Source organism: Schistocerca americana, chromosome 1 (genome assembly GCF_021461395.2).
Source record: "Schistocerca americana isolate TAMUIC-IGC-003095 chromosome 1, iqSchAmer2.1, whole genome shotgun sequence".
NCBI classification, from domain to species: Eukaryota; Metazoa; Arthropoda; class Insecta; order Orthoptera; family Acrididae; genus Schistocerca; species Schistocerca americana.
In genome coordinates, this window is record NC_060119.1 from 1,076,704,701 (window position 1) to 1,076,725,230 (window position 20,530).

At 39.2% G+C, this 20,530-nt stretch overlaps 1 protein-coding gene across 4 annotated transcripts in view; it reads right to left on the reverse strand.

Moving 5' to 3' along the window:
* The window catches only part of LOC124617518, a 112,099-nt gene that overhangs the window by 15,767 nt on the left and 75,802 nt on the right, over positions 1-20,530 (reverse strand). For 3 of the 4 annotated variants that reach the window (XM_047145274.1, XM_047145272.1, XM_047145269.1), the window contains 2 exons: positions 11,572-11,649; positions 5,482-5,694 (listed from right to left, as the gene is read on the reverse strand). In XM_047145274.1, the coding sequence (XP_047001230.1) occupies positions 5,482-5,694; positions 11,572-11,649 (291 nt within the window). The remainder of the gene's footprint in view (positions 1-5,481; positions 5,695-11,571; positions 11,650-20,530) is intronic. The other variant, XM_047145273.1, reaches the window with a different exon arrangement.

The window sequence follows — 20,530 nt, forward strand, 5'->3', positions numbered from 1 at the left end:
ACCTGCTGAAAGAGACAGATTTTAGAAATATTTAGTCCGTTTTGAAGAGATAAGCTCTGTATCTTCCACGTAATTTGTATAATACTAGCAATCATAGTAATGCTTCATAATTGCTAAATATGTATGGGAATTGGATTTACGTCCTAATCTCCGTCTCCTCCTCTGCCCTCTCTTTGTTCTTCTTCCCCTCCTGCCCGCACCCCCCCCCCCCCCCCTCTCTCTCCTTCTGACGTTCTACAGGTCGGAGAATGGAATGTCAGATCCCTTAATCGGGCATGTAGGTTAGAAAATTTAAAAAGGGAAATGGATAGGTTAAAGTTAGATATAGTAGGAATTAGTGAAGTTCGGTGGCAGGAGGAACAAGACTTCAGGTCAGGTAAATACAGGGTTATAAATATCTACATCTACATCCATACTCCGCAATCCACCATACGGTGCATGGCGGAGGGTACCTTGTACCACAACTAGCATCTTCTCTCCCTGTTCCACTCCCAAACAGAATGAGGGAAAAATGACTGCCTATATGCCTCTGTACGAGCCCTAATCTCTCTTATCTTTTCTTTGTGATCTTTCCGTGAAATGTAAGTTGGCGGCAATAAAATTGTACTGCAGTCAGCCTCAAATGCTGGTTCTCTAAATTTCCTCAGTAGCGATTCGTGAAAAGAATGCCTCCTTTCCTCTAGAGACTCCCACCAGAGTTCCTGAAGCATTTCCGTAACACTCACATGATGATCAAACCTACCAGTAACAAATCTAGCAGCCCACCTCTAAATTGCTTGTATGTCCTCCCTAAATCCGACCTGATTGAAATTCCTAACGCTCGAGTAGTACTCAAGAATAGGTCGTATTAGTGTTTTACAAATGGTCTCCTTTGCAGATGAACCACATCTTCCCAAAATTCTACCAAACATTACAGGATTCTTTTTCCTATTCATCTGCATTAATTTACATTTATCTATATTTAGAGTTAGCTGCCATTCTTTACACCAATCACAAATCCTGTCCAAGTCATCTTGTATCCTCCTACAGTCACTCAACGACGACACCTTCCCGTACACCACAGCATCATCAGCAAACAGCCACACATTGCTATCCACCCTATCCAAAAGATCATTTATGTAGATAGAAAACAACAGCGGACCTACCACACTTCCCTGGGGCACTCCAGATGGTACCCTCACCTCCGATAACCGCTCACCATCGAGGACAATGTAATGCGTTCTATTACTTAAGAAGTCTTTGAGCCACTCACATACTTGGGAACCAATGACATATGCTCGTACCTTAGTTAGGAGTCTGCAGTGGGGCACCGAGTCAAACATTTTCTGGAAGTCAAGGAATATGGCATCCGTCTGTTACCCTTCATCCATGGTTCGCAAGATATCATGTGAAAAAAAGGCGAGTTGCATCTCGCAGAAGCGATGCTTTCTAAAGCTGTGCTGATGCATGGACAGCAACTTCTCTGTCTCAAGGAAATTCATTATATTCGAACTGAGAGTATATTCGAGAATCCTGCAACAAACTGATGGTTAAGGATATTGGTCTGTAATTTTGAGGATCTGTCCTTCTCCCCATCTTATGTACAGGTGTCACCTGCGCTTTTTTCCAGTCGCTCGGGACTTTACGTTGGGCAAGAGATTCGCGATAAATGCAAGCTAAGTAAGTAGCCAATGCAGTAGAGTACACTCTGTAAAAATACAAAATCAAATAGGGGTAATGCAGGAGTAGGTTTAATAATGAATAAAAGAATAGAAATGCGGGTAAGGTATTACAACCAACATAATGAATGCATTATTGTGGTCAAGATAGATACGAAGCCCACGCCTACCACAGTAGTACAAGTTTATATGTCAACTAGCTCCATAGATGACAAAGAGATTGATGAAATGTATGATGAGATAAAAGAAATTATTCAGATAGTGAAGGGAGACGAAAATTTAATAGTCATGGGTGACTGGAATTCGACAGTAGGAAAAGGAAGAGAAGGAAACGTAGTAGGTGAATATGGACTGGAAGCAAGGAATGAAGGAAGAAGCCGCCTGGTAGAATTTTGCATATAATCAAAGCTAACACTTGGTTCAAGAATCACGAAAGAAGGTTATATACATGGAAGAAGGCTGGAGACGATAAAACGTTTCAGATAGATTATATAATTGTAAGACAGAGATTTAGCAACCAGGTTTTAAATTGTAAGACATTTCCAGGGGCAGATGTGGACTCTGACCACAATCTATTGGTTATGAACTGTAAATTAAAACTGAAGAAACTGCAAAAAGGTGGGAATTTAAGGAGATGGGACCTGGATAAACTGACTAAACCAGAGGTTGTAGAGAGTTTCAGGGAGATCATTAGGGAACGATTGACAAGAATGGGGGAAAGAAATACAGTAGAAGACGAATGGGTAACTTTGAGAGATGAAATAGTGAAGGCAGCACAGGATCAAGTAGGTAAAAAAACGATGGCTAATAGAAATCCTTGGGTAAAAGAAGAGATATTGAATTTAATTGATGAAAGGAGAAAATACAAAAATGCAGTAAATGAAGCAGGCAAAAAGGAATACAAACATCTCAAAAATGAGATCGACAGGAAGTGCAAAATGGCTAAGCAGGGATGGCTAGAAGAAAAATGTAAAGGTTGAGGTGTATATCACTAAGGTAAGATAGATACTGCCTACAGGAAAATTAGAGAGACCTTTGGAGAAAAGAGAACCACTTGTATGAATATAAAGAGCTCAGATGGAAACACAGTTCTAAGCAAAGAATGGAAAGCAGAAAGGTGGAAGGAGTATATAGAGGGGCTATACAAGGACGGCGTTCTCGAGGACAATATTATGGAAATGGAAGAGGATGTAGATGAAGATGAAATGGGAGATATTATACTGCATGAAGAGTTTGACAGAGCACTGAAAGACCTGAGTCGAAACAAGGCCCCGGGAGTAGACAACATTCCATTAGAACTACTGACAGCCTTGGGCTAGCCAGCCCTGACAAAACTCTACCATGTGGTGAGCAAGATGTATGAGACAGGTGAAATACCCTCAGACTTCAAGAAGAATATAATAATTCCAGTCCCAAAGAAAGCAGGTGTTGACAGATGTGAAAATTAATGAACTATCATTTTAATATGCCACTAACACACGTTCTTTACAGACGAATGGAAAGACTGGCAGAAGCCGACCTTCGGGAAGATCAGTCTGGATTCTGTAAAAATATTGGAACACGTGAGTCAATATTGACCCTACGACTTATCTTAGAAAATATATTAAGGAAAGACAAACCTACATTTCCAGCATTTGTAGACTTAGAGAAAGTCTTTTGACAATGTTGACTGGAATACTATCTTTCAAATTCTGAAGGTGGCAGGGGTAAAATACAGGAGCGAAAGCCTATTTACAATTTGTACAGAAACCAGATGGGAGCACGAGGGGCACGAAAGGGAAGCAGTGGTTGGGAAGGGAGTGAGACAGGGTTGTAGCCTATCCCCGATGTTATTCAATCTGTATATTGAGCAAGCAGTAAGGGAAACAAAAGAAATATTTGGAGTAGGAATTAAAATCCATGGAGAAGAAATAAAAACTTTGAGGTTCACAGATGACATTGTAATTCTGTCAGAGACAGGAAAGGACCTGGAAAAGCAGCTGAATGTAATGGACAGTGTCTTGAAAAGAGGATATAAGATGAACACCAACAAAAGTAAAACAAGGATATTGGAATGTAGTTGAATTAAATTGGGTGTTGCTGAGGAAAATAGATTACAAAATGAGACACTTAAAGTAGTAAAGGGGTTTTGCTATTTGGGGAGCATAATAACTGATGATGGTTGAAGTAGAGAGGATATAAAATGTAGACTGGCAATGGCAAGGAAAGCGTTTCTGAAGAAGAGAAATTTGTTAATATCAAGTGTAGATTTAAGCATCAGGAAGTCGTTTCTGAAAGTATTTGTATGGAATGTAGCCACGTATGGAAGTGAAACGTCGATGAAAAATAGTTTAGACAAGAAGAGAATATAGGCTTTCAAAATGTGGTGTTACAGAAGAATGCTGAAGATTAGATGGGTAGGTCACATTACTAATGAGGAGGTATTGAATAGAGTTTGGGAGAAGAGAAAGTTGTGGCACAACTTGACTAAAAGAAGGGATTGGTTGGTAGGACATATTCTGAGGTATCAAGGAATCACCAACTTAGTACTGGAGGGCAGCATGGAGGGTAAAAATCATAGAGGAAGACCAAGATATGAATACACTTAACAGATTCAGAAGGATGTAGGTAGCAGTAGGTAATGGGAGATGAAGAAGCTTGCACAGGATAGAGTAGCATGGAGAGCTGCATCAAACCAGTCTCTTTGAACTTTCAAAGATTTCTAGCTTACAATATTTCTCTTTTATGCAGTACACACAGAGTGTAATTGGAAAGCACATTTTTTTTTTATTTTTATATGTGGTACCCTAATAGGTACATACACAAGTGTCTTGGTTGTCTTTTCTCTGCGTCGACCAGTCTTCCCACAAATATGTCACAAACTTTACAACCTCGCCGGGGGTTGGTAGAGTGGGCGAGTGTGGGTGGGGCGAGGGCGGAGGGTGAGGGCGAGGGGGAGGGGGGGCAGGGTGTGGGCGAGGGGGAGGGAAGCAGGGGGAGGGGAAGGGGGAGTGAGTCACAAATTCAATTATGTGTGAGCGCATTGGATGTACTGGTGTCAAACCAATTGTGGGTGGTTGAATGGTCTGTATAAGAAACACACAGTAATGCAAGGTAGGACACAACTGTGGGACCTAGCTTAGAACTAAAAAACACACGTTTGTCTGCTACGCAAAGTTCGAAACCTGGTATAATGTGTACACTTTAACATAGCAGTTTTAGGTGGCAGGTGTTCTGAACTGTGGTTGTGCCAAAGACTGGTAGAGGACAGGCCTGAAGACACTCATTTACAGCACGGCCAACATGGCAAGCAACTTCACCATAGCTGTTAGCGAATGGTTTGTGTTGTATGTTGTTCATGGTCGTCCTTTCTTAGTTAGAAATGAGTATCACTGAGTTCCGTTACGATCACCAAAACACCAGAAGGGAACGGTGATCCCAACGAGTGTTTGTCAAGTTTTGTTTTTGCAAAAACAGAATACAAGTGCAGGCTGACAGTCCTGCAAGAGGGCTTGTTTCCCAGCACTGCTCCTCTCCACTCCACTCTGGCAGTCAATGTTCTAGTTTGTTTATGCTGCTGCCTACTTTATAATATCTTTATTATAATGTGAGTACACTGAAAGTCTTCCCCTAATGTGTGAATAAATAAAGTTGTTTTCAGTTCTATTTCAAATTCAAAGCACTAAGTCTTTGCCTTCAAGCAAATTGAATTATAATTTTTTAAATTTTTATGCCTAATTGTATAAAAAAATATGTGAATTTTGTCAAATATAGATCTTATATTTCAGCTCCCTAGGTGTTACAATATATATTTTATCAGTAAGGAATTATACTCATATCTTACCTTGACGTGAATGTGCTTGTGCAACATGTCGTAAACTGTCTACACTTGGAGGCTGGGGGGGAAATGCAGAGCTTGCTGGATTAATTTCTTCTGGATCGACCACCGGTGCAGGTGCTGGGATGACTTCAGGTACTGTTGTTTGTATCTGTGCATACGTGTCACTCCCACTAGTGTATTCCATTCCAGGATCTTCAATTGCAGCATACATTTCATCTGTATAACAACAGGAATATGTCACATTCATTCTAAAAAAAATTTAGTGTTATATTTGATGCAAATGGAGTAGATTTACAACATTTCTTTAACAGCATTGAAAATATGTAGAAATCTCATCATATGCATAATGCACAACTATTTTTAGAGAAAGCTGCAATAATCATACTTCATAGCAATGAGAAGTCTGTGAATAGAATCCAATGTCTCTTTAATATGGACTACGAAATTCCAATTCTAAGAATGCAAAACTGCAGGCTTCAAGCTGAAAAGCAAGAGTAATGGTGGGTATGAAAAGCATATTTTCTTCAAGCCATGTTTTTCTAATGTCAGTAAAAAGTGAACTATTTGAGTAATAATGCTCCTTTGCTTTATTTTAAGCTTTGAACTACAGAATTAGAAATCCACATTTTTTTTTTTTTTTGTACTATAATAATCAACTCAATAACTGGGCAACTGATATTTCTTTTCCCTTTTAAACAGGAGGGAGAGAGGGAAGAAGAGAATAAGGGCAATAACAATAAGAAAAAAGGAATAAATAGTTACAATGGTACTGGATAACATCCGAGAAAAGAAATTTATTTTATGTGTAACCAAACAAATATCTCAGCATGTAAATGATGTATTAAACATGACAATGAGTGGGAAAGGCACATGTATTACAAATTACTTGAACAGCAAGTAAAAATTAAAATTTTAAATAGTTTTGATATTTTACTGGTAAAATAACAAAAGCAAGTGGACAGACAAGAGCTAGTCAGTGGCAGTGAGTCATACACATCTCACAGCACTTTTTATATTTGTTCAATTTCTCATCTATTAAACCCATTTTTTATTCTGTTACTTCTTTATTACCATTTTAACTTCATCTATATCATTTCTTTAGGTCAACTAACTGCATGAAGGAAACTATAATTTAGCATTGTATCAAACTGCAAATTAAATTGAGAAAAATAATACAGAATGGCTAGCTAGAAGCTAGCTTAAGGAACCAAAATTCCAAGTACTGTCAATAGAACCACTCGAAAATGAAAATACTATTCACACTTTTAGAAAATTTATGTTCCTTTCTCAAGGATGAGAGAGACTTCCTCAAGGAGAGAGAGATTGGTTGGGACCTGCTCAACTGGAGGGCTCTTCTCAACTTGAGATATGAGTGATCTGTCCTGCACTTTCAGCCTGAATCCTCCTTTCCTCCCTGAGGAAGGGAGATACAAACTGTGAGAACTTTTAAGAGTTTCTGTTGAGAGTTCTTGGAATTTCATCTTATCTCATGAAAGAAAATGCTTGTCATCACTAAACAAAAGGAAAGTAGAGCCTACACTGTTCTTATTTATATGTAATTCTCAGGCATGACCTAAATGTATTGTCAAGTGCAGTCTGTGGAGTTTCAGATGAGGTGTAGGACAGCAAATCTAAATAATTCAGTTCGAGCAAATATTGGTGTTACAATAAAAAGAAAATCTGCAAGAATGAATGTGGACATGTCACAGCTTTCATTTCAGATCCTTAGAGCAAAATCTTAAAATACATTGTGCTGTAAAGAAAAATGTGACAAAAAGCAGTGCAAAAGAGATTTGTAACATTTATAACCCAAGGAACACAATGATGATTTCATTCTGTGAGCAGTTTCTTAGTACTATTTTTACAACCTCTAGCACAACAAAAAGGAATGTAAGACTCCAAAAAGCTTGCAGAAATCCCCTATAGGGAGACAGTATCAGAAGAACACAGCAGAGTGTGTGTGTGTGTGTGTGTGTGTGTGTGTTTTTATTATTTATTGGAAGGGCAAGGGAGCACGCATACACATGCATGCTATGCTCTGAAGAAGAACAGAAGTTCAAATATACTGAACTATAATGTTCAACTTCTTGCTTTGCGCTTACCTACTACTCAATGCTGCTTCTCCCATCAGTTCAAGCAAACAACAACTTCTAACACACTATTCTGGGTGACCATTTGTTACAATGCAACTGTAGCTCTGTGTAATATAATAATTATTATAAGTGTTTATAACACAAAAGCTTTCATCTTGACAACAATTTATTCATATATCATGCCATGCAGAGAAGTAAGTCTTTTGAAGTATCAAACTGTTGGTAACGATTTGTTACAAACAAACTTAATCACTAGTGTTAACACATGAATGAAATCCTACAGTGGATATTAAAAATAAGCCACAAGTTGCAACAGACAGCTTAAACGAAGAGCTCAGATGCTCATGCATTAGTCAGTATCATTATACAAGGTGTGATTGAAAAGTTTTAGGAATGGATTCACTATTGCTTACTGGTTCGGCGGGCAGTTACACGGAGGGTGGGGAGTGAGTCATTGACTTGTACTTGAACACCCTCTGACAGGAAACTGTGTTTCCTTTATTCAGTTCATTGTGGCAGCTGGTTGAGTGTGGGTCTGTTAGGGCTTGTTGCCGGATTTTGTCTACGTGAAAATAGATTTAAAAATTGAGCAACCAGTTAGTGTGAAATTTTGTTTTAAAACCAGGAAATCAGGTTCTGAGACTTACGAACTATTAAAAACAGCTTTTGAAGATAACTGTATGAGCCAGTCAAAATTTTTTTTTCCTTCTTCTGGTTCAACAGATTTAAAAATGGCCGAGTTTCATTTGAAGATGAACCATGGTCTGGCCGTCCTTCCACCTCAAAAACGAATAAAGTTCATAACTTAGTGCACTCTGATCGTAGACTTACAATTAGGGAGATGGCTGATGACCTTAACTCAAGTTTCCATGCAGTTCAGTCAATTTTAACTGAAGATCTGAACATGCATCGAGTGTCCGCAAAATTCATTCCATAAGTTTTGTCAAATGACCAGAGACAACACTGACTTGAAGTGTGCCACAAACTGATTAATCGGACCAAAAATGACCCAGATTTGTTAAACAGGGTACTTACAGGTGACGAATCGTGAGTATATGGATATGATCCTGAAGTGCAGTCTTCACAGTGGAAGACTCCAGGTTCACCATGACCGAAAAAAGCACGGCAAAGTCGGTCAAAGGTGAAGACAATGTTGGTGATTTTTTTCGATCCTACTGGTATTGTGCATCATGAATTTACTCCTGAAGGACAGAAATTTGACCAGGAATACTACAAATGTGTCCTTGAGTGTCTGTGCGGAAAGGTGCAGAAGGAAAGGCCTGCACTGTGGAAAGACAGGAGTTGGCTGCTACACCATGACAATGCTCCAGCTCATCGTGCCTTCTCCATCGTTGAATTTTTGACCAAATTCAGAATTCCTGTGTTTCCACGACCATCATATTCCCGATTTGGCCCCTGCGGACTTCTACCTGTTTCCTAAACTGAAATTTTCACTGAAAGGGAAGCGGTTTGATTCAATTGAAGACATCCAGGCAAATATGGAAGGCATCCTTAACACACTTCAGGAAAAAAAATTCCAGCAATGTTTCCAAAAGTGGAAACACCGTTAGAGTCAGTGTGTTCAGTCAGAGAGGGACTATTTTGAAGGAGATGAATCACAGTAGCATGTAACTACCACCATAGTAAAATTACAAGTTCTTAAAACTTTCCAATCACACCTCGTATTATACTACTCAGAGGATTTAGGCATCTGACATGTCAATAGCTATCCCTCCTCTGGATACTTTTCCAATTTTGCTCCCTCTGCATCACTTCTAACCCATTTTCTTCCCATCTTTCTTTCATCAGTTACTAAGAATTGCCTGTTTCTAAGAGATTGGAAATCTTTTGTCAATTTCTGCATGTACCTGTTGATCAAACCATAAAGATTTAAACTTGCATAAAATGTAAGTAATGGATTTGTAAAGAGGCTACATTCAGCTGCAATGATGAACCACTAATAATAATAATAATAATAATAATAATAATAATAATAATAAATTCTGAAGTGAAGCATACAATGTTTTCTATCAAAAATATTATGAAACTCATAGATTGCTACTCACTATAAATATGAAACACTGAGTTGCAGGCAGGCACAACGAAGAGACTGCTACATAGGCCTAACTCTGTATTGCTGCTTTCATTCAACTTGAGAGATGCTGTCTGGCTGCAGCTGTCAGACATAGTGGTCAAGCATGTGTAAGGTGTGCCTGCTTGTGTCAATGTGTGTGTGTTTTCTTTTCTGAGGAAGACTTTGGTCGAAAGCTCAAGGTGTAACAGTCTTTTCACTGTGCCTATCTGCAACTCAATGTGTCATTAACAGTGAATAGCAATCAATCCTTTTCATAATATTGGAGACATTCAACCTGAGCTTTCACTTGTTTAAGTTTAGAAACTATCAGTCAATCAGTGCTTCCTACTCAGTCAATATAAAACTGGGCACCTCTTCATAAGATACATTTTCAGTTCAGGAAGATAATGCATCTAGTTCTCTTCAAGTAATGGATACACATTTTATGAATATTATTTATCACACAATGAGATCCATTATGCCCTTTACTTCCTAAAGCAACTTGAACAGACTACCAACTTCTGCAGTTTATAAAAACAAGACCAATTTCACATGCAATGCCCCAGTTTGTATCCATGTGAGATGCCTTGTTACAAAATCTGTCATAAGGACACCCTGATAGCCATTTCCCAGAACTTTAATCTCTGCTACTGCACTCCAGAGTTATCTTTTACATCTTGTATGCAAATTTATAGTCTGTCCTTTCAAAATATCATTTTCTTCCTCACTAATATTTGTACCTATCTTCTATTTCTTCCACAATCTACACACTACTGCTAATTTGAGATTCTAAACTATTCATCCAAAAACTATTTTCCTTTCAGCCATATTCTCACTGCTTTAGTTATGGCAATTTGTTAAGTATTCACTCATCTATTCTATGATCCTTACTTTTCATTTTTGTGTTTTGAAGTAGCAGAAAAGTTGTTGAATAATACTGACATTGTGATAAATACATTGTGTTGTGACTGATATACAGACGCTCTACAAATTTAGCCATCAGGTAGGCTTCTGCATTGTTTCTGCAAGATAAATGTATTATACTTTCACCAACACAGAGCAATATTCAAAAGTTAGTGTGTGTTTTAGACTTTTGATTTCTAATTCAACCAAAACGATACATACTCCGCTTTTAGATAATAGGGAATAGCTACATAATTACTGCAGTTTCTAAAAGACACTGCTTAACAAATTCTATGAAGAGGCAGCTTGCAATAGATAGTTATCTCTCTGTTGCAAGCAGAGTTGACAAGTGAATGTTGTTATACAATGACAAAGTGCTAAGAAAGGAGTATTCATAAACAGGTAGGTGCAGAAATAATATCATCAGAGAAGCTTATAACAATATTGATTCAACACTAAAAGAAGGTAGTGGAAATTGTGATAATTAGTATTCAACATGTTCCTGAGTGTCAGTCATAATCCAACAGCCCTGCACTATAAAGACACACTTCCCTATTCTACTTTTGGACATATTTAGATTTTATTTTCAAATGTAATCAAATATCATTAGATCTGAAAGTTAACAAGAATAAAAAGGCTTGGGTATTTCTACAATAAAAATATGTAAATGGCATAGGCAATGCAAAATTAATATTCTGCATAATATCACGTAGGAATAGGTTCTAACTCAGACACCACTACCTGAAAATTTCAAAAAGAAATAAGCAAGGAAAAGAATTAGTAATTAACATCAACAGGTAACATTGGCAGGATTTTGAGAACAAGGTATTCTGTAATTAAACATTCCAAGTAAGTGTGCATTTTATTACTTATCCACTGATAGGTATTCTACTCCATGGATTATTAAATGCCGCTGCTCAAGCAAAATTTTAATATCTGCTCAGACTGTAATAAATTTTGTAGCAATTGCAAATGGTATTATCAAGAATGCATGCACTTTAATTTATTTAAACTGCAACTTACACGAATAATAATCGTTTAACATGAAAAGCTGAGTACCATAGAAAGTGATCTTCTTATGAGCTACTTCTAGTTGTTTGGCTGCCAAAAAATAGAAACGAAATTTTAACTGTTTTATATTACACGACAACAATTAATAACATAAATGTAGCCACCGGTACCAAAAGACAAAAAAAGTACATTTAAATTTAATGAAAATTTGTTAGTAACCCACACACGAAATAGAGAAAGTAACAAGTTTGTGAACACACAACGCGGTATTACACACTTAAAACAAAATTGTTTGCCCATTTAGTACCTGTATCATAAAAATGCTGTTTTAAGCTAAGTGCACTTAGAATAGACATATAGAGCCACCTTTATGTTATTGGAACAAATTAAGGACGTACACATGTATTCGTGTGACATATTTTGAAGTACCAATTGGAAAATCCGAAGGGTAGTAATATTTGTAGTAACTGCTTATGGAAAAACTTTTGGCAGTACGTCACATGCAAACTATATGTCACACAGGACATAATTTCATGAAGATAATCTGTGACAGAAAAGTCCATGCTTAAGCCAGAAACTTGTAAACAACAAGATTTGTGTATAGCAGATGGTAATTTGCAACAGAGTGAAGATCATTTTTTTGTGCACTCTCGTTCTATAATGAAGGTTGTTGCCTCCATTCAAATAATGTTGATCTGCACACCTGGAATCACTATTTGCAAGGTGACACATTCTGGTTACAGACTGCCTCTTCAAGAATTAACTAACTTAAGTTTTGGGGTGCCGTTCTAAGTGAAAATAAATTAGTGACTTACATGTGCAACTAGTGACTTTTATGTCGTTGTTGTGGTGTTCAGTCCACAGACTTGTTTGATGCAGCCCTCCGTGCTACTCTATACTGAGCAAGCTGCTTCATCTCCCTGTACCTACTGCAACCTACATCCTTCTGTATCTGTTTAGTGCATTCATCTCTTGGTCTCCCTCTATGATTTTTACCCTCCACGCTGCCCTCCAATACTAAATTGGTGATCCCTTGATGCCTCAGAATATGTCCTACCAACCGATCCCTTCTTCTGGTCAAGTTGTACCACAACTTTCTCTTCTCCCCAACTCTATTCAATACCTCCTCATTAGTTATGTGAGCTACCCATCTAATCTTCAGCATTCTTCTGCAGCACCACATTTCGAAAGCTTCTATTCTCTTCTTGTCCAAACTATTTATCGTCCATGTTTCACTTTCATACATGGCTACACTCCATACAAATACTTTCACAAACGACTTCCAGACACTTAAATCTATACTTGATGTTAACAAATTTCTCTTCTTCAGAAACGCTTCCCTTGCCATTGACAATCTACATTTTATATCCTCCCTACTTCACCATCATCAGTTATTTTGCTCCCCAAATTGCAAAACTCATTTACTACTTTAAGCGTCTCATTTCCTAACCTAATTCCCTCAGCATAACCCCATTTAATTCAACTACATTTCAATATCCTCATTTTGGTTTTGTTGATGTTCATCTCATATCCACCTTTCAAGACACTGTCCATTCCGTTCAACTGCTCTTCCAAGTCCTTTGCTGTCTCTACAGAATTACAATGTCATCTGCAAACCTCAAAGCTTTTATTTCTTCTCCATGGATTTTAATTCCTACTCCGAATATTTCCTTTGTTTCCCTTACTGCTTGCTCAATATACAGATTGAATAACATCGGGGATAGGCTACAACCCTGTCTCACTCCCTTCCCAACCACTACTTCCCTTTCGTGCCCCTCGACTCTTTTAACTCCCATCTGGTTTCTGTACAAATTGTAAATAGCCTTTCGCTCCTGTATTTTACCCCTGCCACCTTCAGAATTTGAAAGAGAGTATTCCAGTCAACATTGTCGAAAGACTTTCTCTACGTCTACAAATGCTAGAAATGTAGGTTTGTCTTTCCTTAATATATTTTCTAAGATTAGTCGTAGTGTCAATATTGACTCACATGTTCCAATATTTTTACAGACTCCAGACTGATCTTCCCGGAGGTCGGCTTCTACCAGTCTTTCCATTCGTCTGTAAAGAATATGTGTTAGTGGCGTATTAAAATGATAGTTCGGTAATTTTCACATCTGTCAACACCTGCTTTCTTCGGGATTGGAATTATTATATTTCACCTGTCTCATACATCTTGCTCACCACATGGTAGAGTTTTGTCAGGGCTGGCTATCCCAAGGCTATCAGTAGTTCTAATGGAATGTTGTCTACTTCCGGGGCCTTGTTTCGACTCAGGTCTTTCAGTGCTCTGTGAAACTCTTCATGCAGTATAATATCTCGCATTTCATCTTCATCTACATCCTCTTCCATTTTCATAATATTGTCCTCGAGAATGCCGTCCTTGTATAGACCCTCTATATACTCCTTCCACCTTTCTGCTTTCCATTCTTTGCTTAGAACTGGGTTTCCATCTGAGCTCTTGATATTCATACAAATGATTCTCTTTTCTCCAAAGGTCTCTCTAATTTTCCTGTAGGCAGCATCTATCTTAGCCCTAGTGATACACGCCTCAATCCTTTCAGTTTTCTTCTAGCCATCCCTGCTTAGCCATTTTGCACTTCCTGTCGATCTCATTTTTGAGATGTTTGTATTCCTTTTTGCCCGCTTCATTTACTGCATTTTTGTATTTTCTCCTTTCATCAATTAAATTCAATATCTCTTATGTTACCCAAGGATTTCTATTAGCCATCGTTTTTTTACCTACTTGATCCTGTGCTGCCTTCACTATTTCATCTCTCAAAGCTACCCATTCGTCTTCTACTGTATTTCTTTCCCCCATTCTTGTCAATCGTTCCCTAATGCTCTCCCTGAAACTCTCTACAACCTCTGGTTTAGTCAGTTTATCCAGGTCCCATCTCCTTAAATTCCCACCTTTCTGCAGTTTCTTCAGTTTTAATCTACAGGTCATAACCAACAGATTGTGGTCAGAGTCCACATCTGCCCCTGGAAATGTCCTACAATTCAAAACCTGGTTCCTAAATCTCTGTCTTACCATTATATAATCTATTTGATACCTTTTAGTATCTCCAGGGTTCTTCCATGTATATAACCTTCTTTCATGATTCTTGAAGCAAGTGTTAGCTTTGATTATGTGCAAAATTCTACCAGGCGGCTTCCTCCTTCATTCCTTGCTTCCAGTCCATAGTCACCTACTACGTTTCCTTCTCTACCTTTTCCTACTGTCGAATTCCAGTCATCGTTGACTATTAAATTTTCGTCTCCCTTCACTACCTGAATAATTTCTTTTATCTCATCACACATTTCATTATCTCTTTGCCATCTGCAGAGCTAGTTGGCATATAAACTTATACTACTGTGGTAGGCGTGGGCTTCGTATCTATCTTGGCCACAATAATGCGTTCATTATGCTGTTTGTAGTAGCTTACCCGATTTCCTATTTTTTTTATTCATTATTAAACCTACTCCTGCATTACCCCTATTTGATATTGTATTTATAACCCTGTATTCACCTGAACAAAAGTCTTGTTCCTCCTGCCACCGAACGTCACTAATTCCCACTATACCTAACTTTAACCTATCCATTTCCCTTTTTAAATTTTCTAACCTACCTGCCCGATTAAGGGATCTGACATTCCACTCTGACCCATAGAATGCCAGATTTCTTTCTCCTGATAATAACGTCCTCCTGAGTAGTCCCCGCCTGGAGATCCGAATGGTGAACTATTTTACCTCTGGAATATTTTATCCAGGAGGACGCCATCATCATTTAACCACACAGTAAAGCTGCATGCCCTTGGGAAAAATTACAACTGTAGTTTCCCCTTGTTTTCAGCCGTTCACAATACCAGCACAGCAAGGCCGTTTTGGTTAGTGTTACAAGGCCATGTCAGTCAATCATCCAGACTGTTGCCCCTGCAGCTTCTGAAAAGGCTGCTGCCCCTCTTCAGTAACCATATGTTTGTCTGGCGTCTTTCATATAATAGTCAAATTTTGCTGTGTCATCAATGCATACAGTCAGCAAAGGAGAGTAAGTAATAGTACTGCTTAATGTCCCATTGACAGGACAACAATTAATAATTTAATGAAAATTAGTTGTCAACCCACACACCGAATAGAGAAAGTGACAAGTTTGTGAACACACAACATGGTACTATACACTTAAAAATAAAATTGTTTGCCCATTTAGCACCTGTATCATAAAAATACTGTTTTAAGCTGAGTGGCCATTAGAGTCTGAGCACAAACTATCTTATTACCCTGGAACTGCCTTTCTGGATCCCAGTATCTCTATTTCCAGCACAAATTTGGAACAACTAGAGGAAGTGATCTATCTAGGAAGTATATTATCAACTAATTGTTTGTCGGAAAAGGACATGGAGAACACGATGCATGTCACACATGTCGCTTTTGGACGTCTCTACGTTAGGTCTTCCTGAATAAAGATCTGACACTATGCACCAAACTGATGATGAATCTAGCAGTAGTTGTTTTTACCCATCTCTATGGTTGCTAAACCTGGATACTATATCACAGTGATCTTAAGAATCCATAAGGCTTCAACCAATAGACTCAGATGCATTATGAACATCAAATGGGATGACTTTGTATCAAACACTATGGTTCTTGAGAAGGCAAAGATGTATAGAAAAGAAGCCATTGTTATTGGTCATCTACTCAGATGGATTGGACATATCCAGTGGACAAGAAACAACAGACTTCCTTGACAAATTTTATATAGTGAAGTGAGCACAGGTAGAAGGCCTCATGGTGCTCCTCTGAAACAGTGTAAGGACCAACTCAAGAAAAACCTACAAGTCTAAACATTTACCCAAGTAAATGGTGCACCACAGAAGAAGATCGTAAACAATGACGCACAGTGACTGCAGCTGTTGTATTACATTTTGAGCAGGAATGTCAGAGGCAGGAAAATGAAAAATGTCAGAAATGTAAACTTCATCAGGTTCAGCCACACCCTCTACTCTGTGACCATATGTTTCATGCCTCAACTGGTCTGCTATGCCACCATGGGCATCTCCATACCTGAACTGTCATGCAATAATGAAAATGCAAAAGAAAAATGAAAACTCAGGCATGAGTATCAGCCACTGCCGCCACTGATAATTGTTATGGAAACTATGCTATTTCGTAAATTTATCCAAGTGTGAGTGAGATTTATTTTTAATCTTCAACATTTTCTTATTGTGGATTCATTGCTGTCTTTGCAAATCTTGCATAAAGATTTTATTGTGTCTTAACACTGATGGTCTGGAAGTAGGCCAATAGCTTCATCTACATGACTATTCTGCAATTCACACTCAAGTGCATGGCGGAGGATTCATTGAACCACATCCAGACTATTTCCCTGCCATTAAACTCTCAAACAGCATGTGGGAAAACTTGAATCTGTTTGTGCAGGCTCTGGTTTTTCTTATTTCATTACAATGGTCATTTCTTCTTGTGTAAGTGGGAGTTAATAAAACAATTTGCAATCGGAAGAGAAAGTTAGTGATTGAAATTTCATGAAAAGATCTTAACACAACAAGAAACACCTTTACCTTTTAATGATTGTCACGCCAACTACCATATCGTATTCCTGACACTACCTCCATTACAGGTTAATGTAAAATGACCTGCCTTTCTTCAAACTTTTTATGTCCTCTGTCCATCTGGTGGGGATCCTAGACCACACACTACAGAGCAATACTCCAAAAGAGGACAGACAAGTGTAACGAAGGCAGCCTCTCTACTAGATTTGTTGCATCTTCTAACCATTCTACCAATAAAACCCAGTCTTTGGTTGTCTTTCCCCAGAATATTTTTTATGTGGTCATTCCAATTTAAGTTGTCCGTAATTGTCATCCCTAGCTATTTAGTTGTGTAATTTCTACATCTACATCTACATTGATACTCCGCAAGCCACCCAACGGTGTGTGGCGGAGGGCACTTTACGTGCCACTGTCATTACCTCCCTTTCCTGTTCCAGTCGCGTATGGTTCGCGGGAAGAACGACTGTCTGAAAGCCTCCGTGCGCGCTCTAATCTCTCTAATTTTACATTCGTGATCTCCTCGGGAAGTATAAGTAGGGGGAAGCAATATATTCGATACCTCATCCAGAAACGCACCCTCTCGAAACCTGGCGAGCAAGCTACACCGCGATGCAGAGCGCCTCTCTTGCAGAGTCTGCCACTTGAGTTTATTAAACATCTCCGTAATGCTATCACGGTTACCAAATAACCCAGTGACGAAATGCGCCGCTCTTCTTTGGATCTTCTCTATCTCCTCCGTCAACCCGACCTGGTACGGATCCCACACTGATGAGCAATACTCAAGTATAGGTCGAACGAGTGTTTTGTAAGCCACCTCCTTTGTTGATGGACTACATTTTCTAAGCACTCTCCCAATGAATCTCAACCTGGTACCCGCCTTACCAACAATTAGTTTTATATGATCATTCCACTTCAAATCGTTCCGTACGCATACTCCCAGATATTTTACAGAAGTAACTGCTACCAGTGTTTGTTCCGCTATCATATAATCATACAATAAAGGATCCCTCTTTCTATGTATTCGCAATACATTACATTTGTCTATGTTAAGGGTCAGTTGCCACTCCCTGCACCAAGTGCCTATCCGCTGCAGATCTTCCTGTATTTCGCTACAATTTTCTAATGCAGCAACTTCTCTGTATACTACAGCATCATCCGCGAAAAGCCGCATGGAACTTCCGACACTATCTACTAAGTCATTTATATATATTGTGAAAAGCAATGGTCCCATAACACTCCCCTGTGGCACGCCAGAGGTTACTTTAACGTCTGTAGACGTCTCTCCATTGATAACAACATGCTGTGTTCTGTTTGCTAAAAACTCTTCAATCCAGCCACACAGCTGGTCTGATATTCCATAGGCTCTTACTTTGTTTATCAGGCGACAGTGCGGAACTGTATCGAACGCCTTCCGGAAGTCAAGAAAAATAGCATCTACCTGGGAGCCTGTATCTAATATTTTCTGGGTCTCATGAACAAATAAGGCGAGTTGGGTCTCACACGATCGCTGTTTCCGGAATCCATGTTGATTCCTACATAGTAGATTCTGGGTTTCCAGAAATGACATGATACGCGAGCAAAAAACATGTTCTAAAATTCTACAAGAGATCGACGTAAGAGATATAGGTCTATAGTTTTGCGCATCTGCTCGACGACCCTTCTTGAAGACTGGGACTATCTGTGCTCTTTTCCAATCATTTGGAACCCTCCGTTCCTCTAGAGACTTGCGGTACACGGCTGTTAGAAGGGGGGCATGTTCTTTCGCGTACTCTGTGTAGAATCGAATTGGTATCCCGTCAGGTCCAGTGGACTTTCCTCTATTGAGTGATTCCAGTTGCTTTTCTATTCCTTGGACACTTATTTCGATGTCAGCCATTTTTTCGTTTGTGCGAGGATTTAGAGAAGGAACTGCAGTGCGGTCTTCCTCTGTGAAACAGCTTTGGAAAAAGGTGTTTAGTATTTCATCTTTACGCGTGTCATCCTCTGTTTCAATGCCATCATCATCCCGTAGTGTCTGGATATGCTGTTTCGAGCCACTTACTGATTTAACGTAAGACCAGAACTTCCTAGGATTTTCTGTCAAGTCGGTACATAGAATTTTACTTTCGAATTCAATGAACGCTTCACGCATAGCCCTCCTTACGCTAACTTTGACATCGTTTAGCTTCTGTTTGTCTGAGAGGTTTTGGCTGCGTTTAAACTTGGAGTGGAGCTCTCTTTGCTTTCGCAGTAGTTTCCTAACTTTGTTGTTGTACCACGGTGGGTTTTTCCCGTCCCTCACAGTTTTACTCGGCACGTACCTGTCTAAAACGCATTTTACGATTGCCTTGAACTTTTTCCATAAACACTCAACATTGTCAGTGTCGGAACAGAAATTTTCTTTTTGATCTGTTAGGTAGTCTGAAATCTGCCTTCTATTACTCTTGCTAAACAGATAAACCTTCCTCCCTTTTTTTATATTCCTATTAACTTCCATATTCAGGGATGCTGCAACGGCCTTATGATCACTGATTCCCTGTTCTGTACATACAGATTCGAAAAGTTCGGGTCTGTTTGTTATCAGTAGGTCCAATATGTTATCTCCACGAGTCGGTTCTCTGTTTAATTGCTCGAGGTAATTTTCGGATAGTGCACTCAGTATAATGTCACTCGATGCTCTGTCCCTACCACCCGTCCTAAACATCTGAGTGTCCCAGTCTATATCTGGTAAATTGAAATCTCCACCTAAGACTATAACATGCTGAGAAAATTTATGTGAAATGTATTCCAAATATTCTCTCAGTTGTTCTGCCACTAATGCTGCTGAGTCGGGAGGTCGGTAAAAGGAGCCAATTATTAACCTAGTTCGGTTGTTTAGTGTAACCTCCACCCATAATAATTCACAGGAACTATCCACTTCTACTTCACTACAGGATAAACTACTACTAACAGCGATGAACACTCCACCACCGGTTGCATGCAATCTATCCTTTCTAAACACCGTCTGTACCTTTGTAAAAATTTCGGCAGAATTTATCTCTGGCTTAAGCCAGCTTTCTGTACCTATAACGATTTCAGCTTCGGTGCTTTCTATCAGCGCTTGAAGTTCCGGTACTTTACCAACGCAGCTTCGACAGTTGACAATTACAATACCGATTGCTGCTTGGTCCCCGCATGTCCTGACTTTGCACCCGTTGAGGCTGTTGCCCTTTCTGTACTTGCCCAAGGCCATCTAACCTAAAAAACCGCCCAGCCCACGCCACACAACCCCTGCTACCCGTGTAGCCGCTTGTTGCGTGTAGTGGACTCCTGACCTATCCAGCGGAACCCGAAACCCCACCACCCTATGGCGCAAGTCGAGGAATCTGCAGCCCACACGGTCGCAGAAGCGTCTCAGCCTCTGATTCAGACCCTCCACTGGGCTCTGTACCAAAGGTCCGCAGTCA